General features: G+C 45.3%; 1 protein-coding gene across 1 annotated transcript in view; it reads left to right on the top strand.

The window, feature by feature from the left end:
• AFG1L (AFG1 like ATPase) overlaps positions 1 to 20609 on the top strand; it is a 562248-nt gene that overhangs the window by 519819 nt on the left and 21820 nt on the right. Inside the window, exon 12 of the mRNA XM_078648410.1 lies at positions 11339 to 11452. Within this exon, the coding sequence (XP_078504536.1) occupies positions 11339 to 11452 (114 nt within the window). The remainder of the gene's footprint in view (positions 1 to 11338; positions 11453 to 20609) is intronic.

Genomic DNA, 20609 nt, shown 5'->3' with positions numbered 1-20609 from the left:
AGGTGAGGACAAATCATGTACACGACAAACTGCTACGGTACAGTGCAGCCAAACCATAGCACTTCATAAAGGTGTGAACCAAAGTGTTTTTTGAAGTAGAACAGGTGTCCGAAAAAGGAACTACCTCCAAGGGAGCTCGCAGAGATGCATTCCCACTTCTGGAATGTATTCAGATGGTTCCTCTTCTGCCACCCAGAAGCTCATTCTAAAATGGAGCCTACATCATAATGGAAAGGATCTTTAACAAATAGTGTTGCTCTTATTTACATATGGGATGCCAACAAATATATAGGTCTCCCATCTCAACTCTCTGATCAAAAAAACCATGAAAGCTGACAGCCATTTCTAGGTCCAATCCATATATGCACTCCAATGCTTAGATGGACGAAAAGGAAGAAAAAAATATTAGCAGCTGAATTTTCAGTATTCATTCATATACTGATCCAGCCTTCAATAGAATCAAAGGTCTGACCTATAGTAAGAGATTGACAGACCTCACTCGTCGGGTTCAAATGATACGATCATGGTGACTTTCTTTGAAGGTAAGAACATCAAATCTCAAGAATGAAGAAGCTCAAAAGGTAAACACTATAAAAGAAGCAGCGTCTGGTTGAACTCTCATTGGACATGAACAAATGACTTAGAAGGAAAATTAGTTTGACAGACCTTTTCAAAACTTTTAACCACACACATTTTGATCAGTAAAACTCAGAAATGCTGAAATTGCAGTTTGATACATTCTACAGGGTTAACATTTGAAGGCTGCCCCTTGTAAAGAAATGGGCACCTTACATGATCTTTAGGATGGGACCCAAAAAATTAAAAGCTTTCTGGATGAACATCATTTGTGCAAAATTCTTCCCTCTGCACATTTACGTGGCCTCGTGGAATAACTTCTGGAGGCCAAAGACCCTCCGTAAAAATCTTTAGCAGCAATGAATCAAAATGAACTATCCTCTCTGCCTTCACGCCTCAAGATCAGTAGGCACAAAGGAGGACTAGCCTTCCATACAAACATGATTTTGTGAGTAATTAATGTATAGTCAACTTTCACATTAAGCCATCATCGTAATGATTCCCCTAAATTGTGTGCCTTGAATTGCTCATAATTTCATGTTCATGTCATCACATATTCCTAGTTTGGTACAGTACATTTTAAATGGTTTCTGTAGTAGCTTTGATGTGTTTTGTGCTATATAATATCACGTCAGGTTACACTGAACTGTACCCAACTGAAATATTAATTCTAAATATTCATGATCCTAGTGCACATGTGCATTTGGTCATACTTTAAGATTTGTAAATAAGAAACATTGATAAGACTAACATGTTATTTAAATAGTAGGATTGTACGGGGTACATTGATACAGACCAAGTTGGGATGAAGTTAATAGAGTGGTCTCAATTTGGTAATTTGGTAACAATGTTGTGATTATTATTTTGACTCAATTTAATAATTAACAATTGCACACATTATTTCATCAAATCTCCCTGAAGTAAGTGCAGATATTAAGAATAATAAAGTGATGAGGGTATTCACCAGGGGGGTGCATAGCTGAAGACAGCTTGTTCACACTTGTTGGTAGAGGGGCTGAATTTACAATACCGGGTACACCGCTGTACGTGCCGTAGAGTAGATACACTCTGGGTTCCGGGGGCTCCTACGAGCACATGATGAGCATACAGTTACAGATGCCTGTTCAGGCCTGATAGACTAATGGTGACTTGTTGATATGGTATGTACCATGTATAGTATTCTGACTTGCAATCAAAATCAACAGAGAATGGTTAACAAAAAGAATAAAAAAGTGCTTATTGATTGGCTGTAAATTGAGTTGTATCCTTTCTCTGCCACGAAGCCAATCAAATCATTTTTCAGTCTTGAGTGGAAACTTTTTTTTTGTGATGTTTCTTCTATTGAAAACCTACCACCAATAGATGTAGTAAAGCCCTACAATTGTTATTGTTAATATATGCTTGTATAGCGCCAACTCACCGACAGGTCTCAAGGCGCTTTGACCATAAAAAACATAACAGCCCAATCAACAGCCCAGAAGAAGGAGCAAACTAAACTAAATTCAGCGCTGCCTTAAACAGAATGGTTTTTAGGGTTTTCCTGAAGTGGAGCCTGTTACCATCCCTACGCAGGGCTTCAGGTAATTCGTTCCAGATTCTTGGCAGCAAGACTAAAAATGCTCTGCCACCTTTCGTGGCTAGTTTGAACCGAGGGCACACCAGCAGTTGTGCATCCGACGATCTCAATCTTCTTTCAGGTCGATAGATCTCCAACCTTTCCTTAACGTATGCAGGGGCTTGGCCATAGATAGATTTATGGGCTATGCAGAGACTTTTAAAAATGGACCTTTGTATCACTGGCAACCAGTGCAGATTCTGTAGCAACGGAGAGGCATGAGAGTTCCGTGGCAATTTAAAAATAAGTCGTGCTGCATCATTTTGAACCACCTGCAATCTGTTAGTTAATGTCTTTGGTAGGCCCAGGTAAAGGACGTTCCCATAGTCAAGTCTCGAAAGTATGGTAGCCGAGACTACGGTGCGGAGCATAGAGTGGGACAGAAGTGGGACTAACTTACGCAGTTGTCTCAGTAGACTATTGCAAACACCTACAACCGTCGAAACTTGGCTCTTCATTGATAGTGCACTATCTATCTTGATGCCAAGGCTCTTTACCGAGTCGGCTGGTTTGGGGATGGAGCCCAGTTCCTGGGGCCAATACAAGTCGCTCCAAGGAGAACTGGTGGATGACACGATCAGCACCTCGGTTTTCTCCGGGTTGATCTTCAGGAGGTTACTTGACATCCATTTAACTGTATATCGAAGTACCTCCTGTGCCTGTAGCTGAGCTCGTTCTGTGTCCTCCATACTTAAAAGTAGCTGAGTATCATCCGCGTAATTAAATACGCGGCAACCCATCTCTGTCAAAGTTTTTATTAAGGGTTGTAGATACAGGTTAAATAGGAGGGGAGACAATGCAGAGCCTTGAGGGACCCCGCAGGTAAGTTCTCCCACTCCTGAAACCATATCTCCCAGCTGGATTCTCTGGGTTCTCCCCAACAGGAAGGATTCCAGCCAATCATATGCTGAATCTCTGAACCCAAAGCCCGCCAGCCTGTCCAAGAGTAACGGGTGGCTGACAGTATCAAACGCTGCTGACAGGTCTAAAAGTATCAGTGCGCTAGGTTTTTTACTGTCAGCCATCGTTCTTAAATCATCCAGCACCGACAGCATAACCAACTCGGTGCTGTGATGTGCGCGAAACCCTGCCTGCATCTCATGGAGAAGGTGGTTAGAGTCCAGAAACGATGTCAGGGATATCAGCACATGTTGTTCCAAGACCTTGGACAGGTATGGCAGCTGGGAGATAGGTCTGTAATTTTTCAGCACTTTAGGGTCGGCCCCGGCTTTCTTTAATAGTGGTTTCACCCTAGCTTCCTTAAAGCTGGCTGGTAGTCGGCCTATGTCTAGTGATTTATTCAACATCCCTAAGAAGTGATCCTCTAGACTAAGGCGAGCTAGGCAGTCAGTCAGTCAGTCAAAAAAACTTTATTCGGTTAATTAAAACCATAAAAGCAGTACATAATACGAAAAATGATTATTTTTTATATAAAAAACAATTAAATCAGTAGTAAGGGTTGATTGCATTCCTACTTAAAAACAAAGGATAGGGAACATTAATAAAAAACGATTTGATAGATACAGGAAACACCTAAGGATAACAGTATATGAATTTCACCAGAGTATATATTAGCGATCAGTTTCCATGGGTTGATAGTACAGCAGTTCTTACTCTTTTCTGTCTGGCGGCAGCTACTAAAAAACAGGCTACGCCATAAGCGACTGGCACTGAGTTCAACATCTGTAAATATAGTAATGCTGGCCGTACCTGAACGAAGTTTAAAGGTTTTAAAATGGGCACAAGAATTTTTTTTCGCAGGACCAAATAGTGCTCACACAGCATAACCAGATGCAAAGTGTCCTGTGTTGAAAAACAGTCGCATGTGCAAGGAGGAGAATTTTCTGGAGTACCCCAATCTGTATACGTACCAAGGATAAAATGGATCAAATTAAATCTAAACCTAATGAGCAGAAATCGATGGTAGGGCTTTGTGACATATTTTAAATAGGGTTCCATCTCTGTAGTAGTGGAAAGTTGAAAAAGTAATCTGACTGTGGGTTTACTGATTTCGGCCGATTCTCTTTCGCCTTCCAGCAGAGATCGGAAATGTTGCTTCACCCACTTTGCATCCTCTTTTTTAAGATGTTGCGGAAGAGAGTACATTTCAGGACGCCCTAGGCTAGCACATGCCGCTCTAACATATGCTAGCCATGGAATGGTAAGAGCTTTATCTAGAGATGTACAATCCTTAAGGATGGAGTGATTCAAACCGATTTCTTCATTGGTCCAGGTTTTGATCCAGCAAAGTACTGGGGACATTTTTAGAAGATCGGTAACGTACCCCATACCTAGTTCATTATGCAAGGAATGTATGGGGGAAGATTTCGGGAGAGTCAACAAGGCCCGTAAAAAATTATTTTCGGCAATTTGTATGCCTGGGACCGAAACATAGCCCCAAATATCTGCCCCGTAGGAAGCAATTGCCAAGCATTTGGCTCTATAAATCCTGGTCATCGCTTCCATAGGTTTCGAGCCCAATTTTTTCGAAAAGCTCAGAAGTGCTGCTGTTGACCTAATTACTCCATTTTCCTTGAGTTTCATTTGTGGCTTCCAGGTTCCTCTCTCGTCAAAGGTGACGCCCAGATAACAAAAGGAGGGCACCCTTGAAATTGGTAAATTATTGGAGCTGAAAGATCTGATCTTCATGTTTTTCTTTCGCGAACCAACAACCATAACATGGGACTTGACGGTGTTAATTTTTAAATCAAGTGCTTCCATGAACTGGCCAAAATGGTCCAAAAGTTTTTGGAGCCCTATGCCAGTCCGCGCTATGAGAACAGCGTCGTCCGCGTATAGGAGGACCGGAATAGGTAGGCCCCCCATGCGCGGAATATCCAAGGTGGCTGTATTCAGAAATTTCCCCAAGGCGTTGATGTACAGTGTAAAGAGTAGAGGGGCCAGGATGCACCCTTGTCTGACCCCTCTCCCTGATCTAAGCTTTGCTGTACACCTACCGTCCCTTGATGCCCTAACCGTTGCAAACAAATTAGAGTGGAGCTCATGTAAAAAATTAACCAAAGTAGTGTCCAATCCAGAGTTGTGTAAGATGGTCCATAATTTTTGACGATTCACCAAGTCGAACGCTGAAGATAGGTCCATAAATCCCAAGTAAAGAAGCCCCCCCTTCACCACAGTGTATTTACTAATAATTAAATGGAGGTTCAGGCATTGATCGATTGTCCCTCTATGTGCCCTGAACCCGTACTGCAAGTCTGAAAGGATCCCGCTCTCCTCCAGCCAATCCTCCATTCTGTGCAAAATGACTCTGCCTAAGATTTTAACGGCAGAGTCCAGCAAGGAGATTGGTCTGTAGCAGGCCGGGTCCGCCCTATTTCCTTTCTTAAATATAGGCACAATTATGGAGGTGGACCAGGAGGATGGGAAGCCAGCTGTCGGGATAGCATTAAAAACGTTAGATAAAATTTTGGACCAAAATTGTGGGTACTGTATATAGAGATCTGCTGGTACCCCATCAGGGCCCGGGGCCTTATGTTTGTTAGTCTCTCTAATCGCCCTTTCAACTTCCGTGATGTTAAAGTCCATGACCAGATTAGTATGGTCATGGGTTTTGTCAGTTAAGGCAGGGGATGTAGACTCGTAGATTTTGCCAAAATGGGCTAGCCATTTGTTATCTTCAATGACACAGTCCAAATCCGTTTGCCCATTGTCGGAAAAAAAGGGCTGATTTACGATGGCCCAAAATTTTTTGCTGTCTTTCAGGGCTTCCTTTGAGAGTAGGCTATTCCATGCTTCCTCCTTGATTTCATTTTTACGTTTTTGGGTTATAGTTTTATATTCTTTTCTTAGTTTAGCCACTAAGGACTTATCTCTAGGTCTCTGCTTGATGGCTTTCATCAGAGCACTGTGGGCCCTTGAACATTCCTTATTAAACCATTTATGGGTCTTTATATTCCCTTGCCTAACCGACCTTCGTTCCAAGTTCTTACTAATCCTCGAACAGATGTCTTCGAAGGCTATCAGGACCCTAGGGCCCTCTGCAGTTGAGTCCAAACATACTGCCATGCTGTCCTCGGACTCTTGGGCAATTGCATGAAAGAAATCTTCTGGGACAATCATCTCCCATTTCAAGCGCCTTCCCTGCTCTGTAGATTTCAGATCCTTTATGGCTGCCATACTTGGCGGACTGACAGTACGAAAGCAGTCTAAATCCAAGGACAAGAGAACAGGATGATGATCCGATGAAATATGGTCAACTACACTGTACTCGTAAACCTTGGCCAAGACCCCATTTGAAACGAATATATAGTCTATTACTGTATTGGCGTCTCTTCCAACAAAAGTTGGGGCTCTCGGCTCACTAATGCCTTGGTCGAATTCAAAAAGATTTAGATTCGCTAGAAAAAACTCTAGGTACTCACCCTCTGAAGTATGTTCAAAATGGGGAATAGCTTCGGGTGATATCCCCCCGTATCTATCATTAAAACAACCCCCCTCACAGGGGTGTATGTTAAAATCCCCCCGAATAACCAATTCCGAATGGGAGGTGCAATCACTCCTATAGGCTGACAAAAAATTCAATAAAGAAATTAAATGTTCATTTACAATGACGGACTCCTTTGAGTTATAAAAGTTAATCAGGAGAACCGTCTTTGAATTGGGGAGAGTCCATTCTACCGCAAGAACATTTGTTAAAGCGGTATCCACTTTTTTGAAAACCCCCACTAAATCCAAGGAACACAAAATAAGTAAACCACCCTTTGCCCTTCCTCTTATGCCTGGAACTGCCGGGGTGGAAAAGCTGCAAAAACCATCCAGGGAAAAAGATTGTGTTGTGACCCACGTTTCTTGAAGCCCTATGATATGATATTGTTCAATAAAACTTTGCCATACTGGGTCCAAGGCCTTTGCATTTAAGCCTGCCACATTCCAAGTAAGGACATTACAGAGTACTGGGACTGTGTTAGGAGCGGTCGTTGTACCTGCACCCCGGCTCTCTTTGGTCGTCAGGCTAGTTTCGGGTATGGGGCATGAAATAGCTGTTATGGGAGCCAATGTGGAAACAACCTTACAAGGACTTGTTTGGTTTCGACAAACACCATATTCCCCTGGCAAACCCTGAGTATGTCAATCCACCCAGTCTGTATTTGAAAGGCACTCAAAGCGGTTTGCAATAGGAAAGTACAAGGGATTAGAAGGGCCATTTTGGGGTTGTTGATAGAAAGCGGGATGGATGAGTTGAGGGCCAAACGGGGGACCACCTTGTCGTGGTCTACCTCCCCTAGTCCCCACCAAATTCCACCCCCCGTCCCAGCCCTCCTCCCTCATTGGCGGTTGAATATCCCAAGGGAAATTAGACCTTTGTCTTGGAAACCTGTCGTGAGAGCCTTTAAACCAACTCCAGCGATTATCCACTTGATTGTGGGGGAGATAGAAATACGAGAGGGGTCTGGCAGTAACCCTACTCGCCTGATATCTTGGGGCCCTATGATTACAAATGAAATCTACTGCCTCTGGTTTTTCAAAAGTTACCACCACACAATCCCCCTGCAGATTTTTCTTGTTTCGTCCTACCCAGGGAGCCCTCTCTATCATTAAGATATCTGCTGATATGTTTGGTGGGAGAGGATAATTGTTCGCTAGCCAGTGGCAGACTTTATTTTTTAGTGCCTGGTATGATTCTTCTTCTGGCGACCGGAGTTCTGTAACTCCGGTAAGAGCAACCACATAAGGAGCGGCATCTGGGGGAAGATGAATATTTCTACGATTCCTATCCTTACCCTTCTCCTCTGTATTGAGTTTTGGCGCCTGGGATGAACTGACGCTGGGTATGGACTGGGAAGTCGTATTGTTTTTAGATGAAATGGAGTTACTATCTGTTTTTTTTATCTGCTCGACAACAGGGGGTTTAGTTATATGTCCTACTTGGTTTGACGCACTGCTTGGTTTCTTAGTCGTCGTGTTGTTTGTCTCCGACGCTTTATTAGGAGCCATTGTGGGTTTAGATAAGTTAGTAGGCTGAGTAGACTTGTTATTTAGGTTAAAGCTGGGAGCGCTTATGTCCTTATGTATATTTTTTAAAACCGTTTCAAGACAGCGAAGTCTTACCTCTATAGGTTCTAGTAAAGTTTTTAACATATTCCAAATTACTGTATTATTTAGAGTAGAACCCGGCTCTTCCACTGGGGATGTTGTTAATGAATTACCCGAAGGGCCGCTGAGTTCCAAAATTTCATCCAGACTTTGGTCAATTACAGTATCATCTGGAAGACTCAGCAATAGGCCAGGTTTATTGGGTGGTGGGCCTTCTATGGAGATAGGTAGACTGCCTGAGGGTTTTTCAGGAATGCGCAGATTAGGTAGAGTAATGGCCTTCTTCCCTTTCACAGCTATTAAGGTGTTAGTTTTGCATTTTTGTTTAGGGATTGCCCCTTCTATCCGCGCTCTTTCTGTTAAAGTGTCTGTAGGGTTACTAACATTTATTCCGCTGCTTTGTATTCCACCCTCGGTCAGTATGAGTAGGTTAGGTGAAGCCTCCAAATCCTGGGCAAGATTAGAGACATCCAAGTCCGTGTTAGGTCCAGAATGATGTACTAAAACCTGTGCTTCTCGCCGAGAATCCATTTTCGGAGTCCGAGCCTCAGCAATATGGCCAAGGGAGGAACGTTTGGCTATAGCCAAGTCTTGGGAGACTCTCCTATCCATGAGAATTATCCCCTCGTCAATGAGTGCATGTGTGCGGGTAATAAAATCATCCAATGTCCCAGTAAGTTTTTTAGCTCCTGCGGCGGCCATGCTTCTTGTCTCCCGGCAGGACATAACACGGAAGTACCAAATGAAATAGCGAGGGGAAGCTCAAAACGCCTAGCCAAGATCTGTGGCCCAGCCCAGTCTCCTCGGGCCTCTGAGGGCCACAGAGGGCCCGCCCTTTGCCCGGGCTTAGCCCCGGGCGCTCCCGCGCGCTCCCGCGCAGCGTTAATCACAGCTATATATGTCAACACCAGGTGATGGGTGGGCGGGGCGGTCAGGGAGAGCGGGCCAGGTGACTCGGCCTGAGGATTACCGGGACTCCTGGGAAAGCGAGTCCCGGGTCCTACGCTCGCAGCCCTGTCTCACGCTCACACACCCAGCAGCTACCTGTGTGTCCGGTGGTGTCAGCAGCGAAGCGGGACCCGCGGAGCGGGTTCCGCGAGTGGTAGCGGTCCTTCCTTCCTCCTCCTCAAACGAAACACGGAAAGCGGCAAAGTCAGGTGGTTTTTTGGCGTCCCCACACGCTATGGGAGGCAGAGTCTTTTAAGGTACTGCAGCTGGGCGGGGCGGTCAGGGAGAGCGGGCCAGGTGACTCGGCCTGAGGATTACCGGGACTCCTGGGAAAGCGAGTCCCGGGTCCTACGCTCGCAGCCCTGTCTCACGCTCACACACCCAGCAGCTACCTGTGTGTCCGGTGGTGTCAGCAGCGAAGCGGGACCCGCGGAGCGGGTTCCGCGAGTGGTAGCGGTCCTTCCTTCCTCCTCCTCAAACGAAACACGGAAAGCGGCAAAGTCAGGTGGTTTTTTGGCGTCCCCACACGCTATGGGAGGCAGAGTCTTTTAAGGTACTGCAGCTGGGCGGGGCGGTCAGGGAGAGCGGGCCAGGTGACTCGGCCTGAGGATTACCGGGACTCCTGGGAAAGCGAGTCCCGGGTCCTACGCTCGCAGCCCTGTCTCACGCTCACACACCCAGCAGCTACCTGTGTGTCCGGTGGTGTCAGCAGCGAAGCGGGACCCGCGGAGCGGGTTCCGCGAGTGGTAGCGGTCCTTCCTTCCTCCTCCTCAAACGAAACACGGAAAGCGGCAAAGTCAGGTGGTTTTTTGGCGTCCCCACACGCTATGGGAGGCAGAGTCTTTTAAGGTACTGCAGCTGGGCGGGGCGGTCAGGGAGAGCGGGCCAGGTGACTCGGCCTGAGGATTACCGGGACTCCTGGGAAAGCGAGTCCCGGGTCCTACGCTCGCAGCCCTGTCTCACGCTCACACACCCAGCAGCTACCTGTGTGTCCGGTGGTGTCAGCAGCGAAGCGGGACCCGCGGAGCGGGTTCCGCGAGTGGTAGCGGTCCTTCCTTCCTCCTCCTCAAACGAAACACGGAAAGCGGCAAAGTCAGGTGGTTTTTTGGCGTCCCCCAAAAAAGCTAGCTAGGCGAAAAACACTTGGGGGACATGGATCTGCTGGAGATCCTGACTTTACTTTCCTCATCAGGACTTCCAATCCCAGTGCATCAAGTCGAGGGAAATTAGACATATAGGTTCCTGCTGGGGTTTGGGATCCCTGTGGGCCTATAGAGCCTAGGGTGGCATTTGTTATCTCTTTTAAAATAAGGTCGACCTTATCCGAGAAGTATGTCAAGAAGACATCACAACTGATAGTAGTGTCTATGGCTTGAGCTCTCTTTGTCAGTTCAGTGAGTATCTTAAAAATTTCCTTTTGGACATTATCCGCTTCATTTATCCGCTTTTCATAAAAAGTGGCCTTGGCTTCCTGTATATATTTTTTATAAGCGTGAGACACTTTCCTGTAATCCTCATAGGATATATCATCTTTCCTCCTCCTCCAAATTCTTTCTACATTGCGTAGTGCTTTCCTGTGTTCCCTTAGAGCCGGGGTGAACCAAGGTGCACCTTGAGTTTCTGGGTGAGATTGGAGACATCTCTGTAAACGTAGTTGAAACCAAGGTAAGAGAGCACCTACACATAGTGAATGTCATGCTGTTAGAATGATGGAGCAAAATATTTTTTTAAATTAAAACAATTTCCTGCGGAATCAATATTTTAATTTTTTTGCCAAACGTGTTAAATTCCAGATCAAATGGGTAAAAGAAGTTATTTACAAGTTTAAGTAATCTGATCAAGTAGATGAGTTTCTCTGCAACTGGAACTGTTATTTTATATCTGCTTGCTCACTGTGCATGTTTCGTCTTTTACTGTGGACTCTGTTACTGACGTGTGCACCCCCCTGCTTAGCCTGCTGACTGTTTTGTGCGTGTAAATCAATAAAATGATATACCCCAAAAAATGAATCTGATCAAGTTGGTAAAAGAAGCTATTTACAAGTAAATGAATTTGCAAGTCAAAACAGCAGTCTGTTAAGTTGGATTTCTAAAATTCTGAATATGCAGATGCACCCATGTTGACTTTGATTTCTCTGTTGCAAAGGTGCGAGTCATCTGTTCTGCTGCCACTTCCCTGCCACGATTATTTATGCAAGAAAAACGGGGAGATCCGCACGAACAAAGTAGAATGCTGATGGATGACCTTGGGCTGAGCGAGGTACAGAAATGTTCCCAATATTTAAATATATCAGAAAACTCAATTTTATTATTTTGTGTAACTAGATAAATGAGCCTGGGACTGCTGAAACTTCTTATTTATAGATTTACTGCTGAAGACAGTCAAGCAGCCATTGTGATTTGGTCTCCTCCTGAATTATTATTGTAGCGTAATTTAAAATAAAAGTATTGTTTTTGGACATATTTGTCCAAACTGATCATGCCAAAAATGGTACATCTTCTCACTTTAATGCACGAATTCTACTCGCTTGTTCATTATTGCAGATAAATAAATAATGGCATTACTTTTGTAGTGCATGTCTGTAAATCTAGATACATTTGTACAATTTACACATTATATGTATTTGATGTAGAAGAGATATGTTGCATTACTTTTGGATTTCTTGATTCCAATATGCAAAAGTAGCCTGATTATATAATATCATTCCTATTTGTATATTCAGTGATTTAGATATCCTAATAAGTAGGTGATCTTTCATGTGCACCCTTTTCTGCCATTGTATTTGGTTGGACAACGTCATGTAGTACTATTTTAGCAGGGCTAGCAGCCTGGTTTATTGTTGCAAACATAGAGAGGCTGTTACCATAAATTCATGCCAGCTCTTATCCATGATCATTCCTGACAACCCAATTGTATTCTGCAACTGAACTGAATTGAATTGTTTCTTGAGGCACAATGGACCACCACCTTGATGCTCCATCGTTGTTTAATCCAATGTGGTCTTTCTAATCAACGAAGGGAATCATAATCATTTTCTATGTTCCAAACGCTAAGAAAAATGATGTCAGCCTATTGTCCATCCACTATACAATAAACCACCTGCTTTACTCCAATTCCATCGTCCGACTACTAAGATGGCTGCAAATGTATTATGTTTCTTTGGGCAACAGTGCAAGCTCTCTTGTTCATGCAGCAAGACGTTTATCATACTGTTCGCCTTCACTGCAACTTTAATTCTACTCATCGTCAACAGGGGATAAAAATATGCCAAAGGGCCTGATTACGATGTTGGTCAGAGTTGCCTCCAACCGACACTGTCACGGTGCGGGAACCGCCCGACCATAGGTCGGCGGTTCCGCACTCCGAATTAGGATGCAATCGCGCATGGTGCAGTCGCAAACTTTCATTCCTCTACGGGAGCTTGTGTGACAGGCGATTTCTGCTCACAGCACAAGCTCCCATAGAGAAACTGCAGTTTGTAAAAATCCCTGCACCGCCCGGTGCAGGGATTAAGGCCCTAAGTGGAGGGCAAGGTAGACAGGGACCTTTTCGGGACATCTAAAGTTGCTTTCTGACATTCTTTCCATGTCGGAAATGCTGTCAGAAACCGACATCATAATCCCGACGGCGGTAACGCCATCCTTAAGGGAATATGAGACCAATCTGACTGCCCGACGGGCTCCTTGAGCCGGATAGGATGCCCCGGCCGTTTTAACGCCTTAACCGCGGCGGCAATTCCGCCGCGGTGCGGGTGTTCTATTGAGTGGCCGTTGGCCGTTCGCAGCACTAGGAAGGGAGTGCTCCAGTCGGCTAACGCGGAAGGGGTTAAACTCGACCGCTGTCATTGTAATACGTTACTCCAGCCATATGCAAATCAGTCTTGTCCCTGTGCTTCATGGGAACAGTCCAGACCGAACTGCCAGGCCAGGTCCTCCCTGGACCGGAAACAAGCATCCTGGGACCGGATTCAGGGTGTGTCACCCTTCAGCCAGGCTAGTTTGAATCCAGTGGCACAGTGAGCAATATATTATTTATTTATTTATTTATTTGCTTCTATAGCGCCGGACTCGACCCCCTGAGGGGTATCTCCGCGCTTCACACGCTGTAGATATCAGAGAAAGGTGTCTTGGGTACTGAAAGGGGTGGGTGTCTAAGCTTCCCTAAAGAGGTAGGTTTTTAGTGCCTTCATGAAGGAGAGAAGATTGGTGTTCTGACGCATGTCCAAAGGGAGTTTGTTCCAAAGGGAGGGTCCTGCATAAGAGAGAGCACGGCCACCCTGCCTTGCCTTTTTAATAGATGGAATTTTTAGTAAGAATTGGCTGTTGGACCGCAGAAGACGTTCCGATTTGTGAATTTGAAATTTCTGAGCCAGGTAGTAGGGGCCTGATCCAAAGAGACTTTTATGAATGATACAACAGATTTTAAATTTGATTCGCTGGCGTACAGGCAGCCAGTGAAGTTCTTCCAAAAGAGGCCTAGATGGAGTTCTTGAGGGAACATTGAGAACCAGTCTGGCCGCGGTGTTTTGGGCCACTTGGAGTCGGTTGATTACATGTTCATTTGCCGAAATTAGGAGGCCATTGCAGTAATCCAACCGACTTATTACAAGCGCCTGGACTAAGGTCTTTCTATAGATATCCGATAGGTAGGGAAAAACCCTTCTCAGAAGGCCAATTGTCCGGAAGCGGGATCCAGTCACCAGATTCACATGTTCTTTTAGGACCAGGTTCTGGTCTAGTCTGACTCCCAAGTTCTTAATTAATTGTTTTGGACAAGGGATAGGTCCCAATTCCAGAGGCCACCAATCTGGAGACCACAGGAGATTTGCGTTCCCAAATAGCATGACTTCTGTCTTGCCTACGTTACACTGGAGGCAATTTGAGGCCATCCAGTGTTATACCGCTCTCATGCCTTCAGCAAAGGAGTTCTTTATTTCTGAAGTTAAAGTCTGAAAAGGGAACAAGAGCTGAGTGTCGTCAGCATACGACACAGGGGTAAACCCATATTGTCTCACAATGTCAGCAAGGGGGCCACATACACATTAAATAATGTGGGGCTTAGGCATGAGCCCTGCGGAACCCCCTTAGTGAGCTCCCTAGAGATGGAATGATAGGAGCCCAAGCTGACACTTTGTGAGCGGCCTGTGAGAAAGCTCTCTAGCCAGGACAGAGCTACGCCTTCACTCCCCACCTGCTGCAACCGGCCGAGAAGAATCTCATGTGAAACGGTGTCAAAGGCTGCAGACAGGTCTAACAGCACCAGAATCATGGAGCCTCCTCTATCCAGTGTCATTTTGATGTTATCTGACACGGAGAGGAGTGCAGATGCGGTGCTGTAGTTGGGTCTGAACCCAGATTGAGAGTGGTCCAGATCCCCTGTAGCCTCAACAAACCGTGACACATGGGTGTTTACATATTTCTCGGCCAGTTTGCTTAGGAATGGTAGTAGGGAAATGGGGCGTAAGTTGGATATTTCTGACCAAGGCAGGGCCGTGTTTTTACGTATGGGGTTTACTACCGCCTTTTTCCAGTCTTGTGGAATTCGTCCCTCTTTGAGAGATAGATTGATGATTGTCTGTATCATAGGATACAGAAGATTGTTTATTAAGGCCATTGTTTTTGCTGGAATAAGATCTAATGGGGAGCCGGTTTTAATACTACTGATCAAGGATAAGATTTCTGTATGACTGATTTCAGGGAAATCAGTTAACTTGGGTTGGTTATTATCAGGGGGTATCAGAGTATTTTTAATGCTAGTCCCGGGGTTTTTAGCCATTGTGATTTTTGATAAATGGTGTAATTTTTTTCCTCAAAAAAGAGGGAAATATCATTACATAATGATTGGGTAAATTCGTCAGGACCCTCACAAGCCAGGGGCTTTACAAAGGTCTGTAAGATCTTGAATAGCTCTCTAGAGGAGTTCCCTGCTTCTGCTAGCTGTGATGTTAAGCTGTTCTTTTTGGCTAGCCTGATGTTTTTATAATAGGAGCTTAGAGCTTCTAGGTGATTTTTCCGGCTTTCTTCCGTTTGTGTCTTTCTCCATACCTTTTCTAGTTTCCTACAGCCCTGCTTTTCTACCCTCAATTGTTCAGTATACCATGTCTCCTTTTTTGACATGGGATATTGTTTCTTAAGTTTCAGTGGGGCTATGAAATCAACAGCTTCTTTAAGGGTTGTGTTATATTTGGCAAGAGCTGACTCCACATTATCTATTGCTGTGATAATCGGTTCTTTCCATACCTTCTGGATTTCTTCTAATGTGACCTTGTGCCATTGTCTACGCCATATGGGAGGAGCAGTCTGTTTTTTAATTGGTTTTGCTAATCCGGGGAGAATGAATTCAACAAGACAATGGTCTGACCAGTTAACTCGAGTAGGGGGTCGACAGCATAACTTGGGGCCATTAGAGAAAATCAAATCTAAGGTATGGCCTCCTATATGAGTAGGACCATTATTTTGTAACTGGAATCCTAATAAGGAAAGGTCTGAGAGCAGGGACAAGGTTTCAGGATGGTCGGGAATATCAACATGAAAATTGAAATCACCTACTGACAAAAAAAAATCTTTAGCTTTTAGGTGTTGTGCTAGTAGTTCTGTTAAAGATAAAGTAAATTCCTTACTAGGCCCAGGTGGGCGATAAATCAGAGCTCCTTTCCAGTTTTGTTTGGAGCTTGACTTTATCTTGAAAATCATCATTTCCATCGTTGGACAGCAACTTTGCTCAATTATGGTGACTTTCAGATCTTCTTTATATACTATTGCTATCCCGCCTCCAGTTTTTATAGGGCGGTCGAGCCTGAGAATTTTATATCTTTCCGGAATTCCCAAAGCAATAGCTGGGGTGGCATGCGGTTTTAACCATGTTTCTGTTAAAAAACATATTTCGGGACTGGTGGTATGTATAAGGTCCCAAATCTCCAGATAATGTTTGGGCAAAGAGCGTACGTTAAGAAGAAAACTTTTCCAGCCCTTAGACACTGGTATTTGTTTAACCACGTGTCCAATAGAGATAGTGGTTAGGGTTGCTTGAAATCTGCAATGTATGCACGAGAAGGGACCCTCCAAACATGGCCATTGATCACGGACACAGCCCCCTTCCTTCAGAGGCCGGAGATAATGTAAGGCTTGGGATGAATACCTAAGTCTGGGGGCCTTCGTAGGGTCCATGACAAATCAGTCAGAGTGTATGGCCCCTAGCCCCATCCTGTCGCGGACGGGCAACTCTTTGGCTACTCTTCGGCTACTCTTCGGCTCCCTCGCGCGCGACCGCTGCGCGCTCGGGAGGGGGCAAGGGCTAAATAGCCCAGAGAAATGCAGGCAACTAGAGCACTAACCGATCCAGCAAACAGCCCACAGGAAGTGCCTGGCTCTCCCTGACCCGCCCTCCGCGCAACGGTACTGGCTACCGCGTCGGACCGGGGCGGGCAGGAGTGAGAATCGAGCCAAGGCTTCCTTGCTGACCAAAGATGTCGTCCTACCCCTGTTGGCTCAGGGCTGAGGCGAAATAATGCAGGTAGCGCTAACACAGTAAAATGTACACATTTTTAAAATGTCTAGAGACACAAGGAATTTGATTTTTTAAAATTATTGCATATCAGGATAATATTCCGTTTTTTAAGATCAACTGCAGCAAGGGACCCAGTACATACCAATCCCAATTAGAGCGAAAAGTGTTACAGTAAATAAATGATGGACGAAATACTGACAATGCAAACATTCTCCCACAGTCAAAAGATCTGGGTTAAATCCATCTTTCATTTGCCTACTGCGCCACCGCAGTTTGGATCCAGCCATATGCAAATAAGTCTTGACCATATGCCTCATGGAGACAGTACAGACCGAACTGCCAGGCCAGGTCCTCCCTGGGCTGGAAACAAGCTTCCTGGGACCGGTTTCAGGGTATGTCACCCTTCTTCAGCCAGGCTCGCTTGAATCCAGTGGCACAGTGAGCAAGGGACCCACGTCTGGGCATACCCATCCCACTTAGGGCGAAAAGTGTTACAGCAAACAAATGATGGACGGAATGCTGACAATGCAAACATTCTCCCCCAGTCAAAAGATCTGGGTTAAATCCATTGTTCTTTTGCCCACTGCGCCACCCCTGTTTGGATCCAGCCATATGTAAATCAGTCTTCACCCTGTGCCTCATGGGAACAGGCCAGACCATACAGCCAGGTCTGGTTCTCCCTGGGCCGGAAACAAGCATCCTGGGACCGGTTTCAGGGCATGTCACCCTTCTTCAGCCAGGCTAGCTTGAATTGTGTGTCTTTTGTCATTGTAATACAGCAGTCAAGATAGTCAAGATAGTCAAGATAGCCTGGCTGATGAGGATTATGAATCCGAAACCGGTCCCAGGATGCTTGTTTCCGGTCCATGGAAGACATGGCTTGGCAGTTCGGGCTGGACTGTTCCCATGAGGCACAGGGTCAGACTGATTTGCATATAGCCATGTCTGAAATGGGGTGGCTGAGTGGGCTAAAGAATGGTGATGGATTAAACCCAGATCAGTTGATTGGGGGTGAGTGTTTGATTTGCTCAAACGCTCCGTCCATCATCCCCTTTTGTATCGCTTTGTTCGCCCTAAGTGTGGCAGGGTATGCTCAGACGTGAGTCCCTTGCTCACTTGGCCACTGGATTCAAGATAGCCTGGCTGATGAGGATTATGAATCCGAAACCGGTCCCAGGATGCTTATTTCCGGTCCATGGAAGACATTGCTTGGCAGTTCGGGCTGGACTGTTCCCATGAGGCACAGGGTCAGACTGATTTGCATATAGCCATGTCTGAAATGGGGTGGCTGAGTGGGCTAAAGAATGGTGATGGATTAAACCCAGATCAGTTGACTGGGTGTGAGTGTTTGATTTGCTTAAACGCTCCGTCCATCATCCCCTTTTGTATCGCTTTGTTCGCCCTAAGTGTGGCAGGGTATGCTCAGACGTGAGTCCCTTGCTCACTTGGCCACTGGATTCAAGATAGCCTGGCTGATGAGGATTATGAATCCGAAAACGGTCCCAGGATGCTTGTTTCCGGTCCATGGAAGACATGGCTCAGCAGTTCGGGCTGGACTGTTCCCATGAGACACAGGGTCAGACTGATTTGCATATAGCCATGTCTGAAATGGGGTGGCTGAGTGGGCTAAAGAATGGTGATGGATTAAACCCAGATCAGTTGACTGGGGGTGAGTGTTTGATTTGCTCAAACGCTCCGTCCATCATCCCCTTTTGTATCGCTTTGTTCGCCCTAAGTGTGGCAGGGTATGCTCAGACGTGAGTCCCTTGCTCACTTGGCCACTGGATTCAAGATAGCCTGGCTGATGAGGATTATGAATCCGAAACCGGTCCCAGGATGCTGGTTTCCGGTCCATGGAAGACATGGCTTGGCAGTTCGGGCTGGACTGTTCCCATGAGGCACAGGGTCAGACTGATTTGCATATAGCCATGTCTGAAATGGGGTGGCTAAGTGGGCTAAAGAATGGTGATGGATTAAACCCAGATCAGTTGACTGGGGGTGAGTGTTTGATTTGCTCAAACGCGCCGTCCATCATCCCCTTTTGTATCGCTTTGTTAGACTTTAGACCTACCATGTCGGTCGGAAATCCCCCGAAGAGCGGTCGAAGGCTTTCTGACCGACATAGTAATCAGGCCCCAAGATTATTGTGGTAGTGCCTCCTGGGTCATGCTTGTACCAAGAGATTAGCAACCATGTAATTTGAAATGGCGCAGACAGGGATAATGCAGTATAGAGTTCCCCAGCTACCACTGTTGGTGTAAAGGGACAGTGCATTACATCACGCAAAAAAGTGCTATGCTTAAGTCAGGTGCAAAATTGTACTTGCTCTCGGTGAATGCAAAATGTGTAACAGCGTGATTCATATCACAGAAATGGCACTAAAAGCATCTCTGGGCCCCCATCTGTATTATTTAAGTGCACCATGGATCCATAGAAGGATACTTGCATGTCACATTGCTCGTCATAAAGGCACCTGATGGTAGTGATCCAGACTAGACTAGAAGAGGGGTTGTTGTGTTTTCTATCTTGACCACCAAATCTGGAATGATTTTCCCTCAATCTCAGAGCAGTGGAAGATCACATGCATTGCTGGAAAAGATGAAAACATTGCTTTTCCAAGCCTGAACCACTTGTTGGCTTCAGGTGTAACCATATGTGTGCTCTGTTTGTCTGGTTCGTTGCTAAACTTAGCACAAATATCCCTGCATTGGTTACAACTGCCTTCTGTAAACCAATAACATACCATCCTGTCATGGCCAGGCAGTTGGTGTTAGTCCAATCAGGTCTGAACTATGCAAAATTGGAGTTCTATCAACGATTACCCTAGTATCTCCAAGATAGATTACATAGACTGGAAATTAATGCTGTCAGGTTACCTTCTTGCCCTGTTTGCCTTTCACTGGTTATTGATCGGAAAGAAAATTGTATTTAAACCACTATGTATCATCCACTGCCTGAAGAGGAATAATTGCTACTTGCCTGGCTCTCTGAAGTTTACTCATTCTGTGTGGTCGAGAACGAGGGCCTGGGCTCCAAAGACCTCTGAGCAATCATGCTGTGTGGGACTTACTGGAGGTTACAGAAGGAGTTGTTGGGCCCCAAGGACATCGTTGTGGGCCAACTACCCTTCCCGTTAACTTCAGTAATTCCCACACAGTGGGATTGCTCAGAGGTCTTTGGAGGCCACACCCCCTCTCTCACCACTTTGCAAAAATGTCTCCTGTTACACTACTGGTTGATGAATGAAGTCCTCTTGGATGCTAAAAGACCTTGTGGCCAAGAAGCCCTACTGGTACTTTCTGTAACTCCTACACAGCAGGATTCCTGAGAGCTAGTCAGAGGCCTGCTCCCTTTTTTCACCCAATCTGCAAACACCATTACTACTTAAAAAAACATAGAAATTCATTGGAAAAAATTAAGGTTACAGGGACCTTATAGTTAGGAATTAGCATTTAAAAAACCTTAGAAATTCACTGAAATAAACAAAGGTTACAGCGACATTATTGTTAGGATTTTTTTTTTTAATCCTTAGAATTTCACTGAAAAAAACAAAGGTTACAGGAATGTTATAGTTACATATTACATTACTCAGTGACATCACTGATGACCTCTCAAATGACATCACTGATGACATCATCCATAGAATTTCTGACGTACGCACTCACACCCGTATAACCTTTCATACACCCACTCCAACTTCCACACTACCATTCTCCACCCATACCAGTACTTACACAGCTACTCACTTATTCCTAGATCGACACACACATCCACTCACTCAACCAGCCACTCACACATGCACTTACTCCCTAATACAGCCACTCACTCACATATCCACTCATACACCCATACAGCCCCTCATACAGTCAGTCACCCATAGAGCTACTCACACACCTACTCACTCACCCAG

The sequence above is a fragment of the Lissotriton helveticus genome, chromosome 6 (assembly GCF_964261635.1).
Source record: "Lissotriton helveticus chromosome 6, aLisHel1.1, whole genome shotgun sequence".
NCBI classification, from domain to species: domain Eukaryota; kingdom Metazoa; phylum Chordata; class Amphibia; order Caudata; family Salamandridae; genus Lissotriton; species Lissotriton helveticus.
The sequence above is the reverse complement of the archived record's forward strand: the minus strand, read 5'-3'. Positions and strand labels throughout refer to the sequence as shown.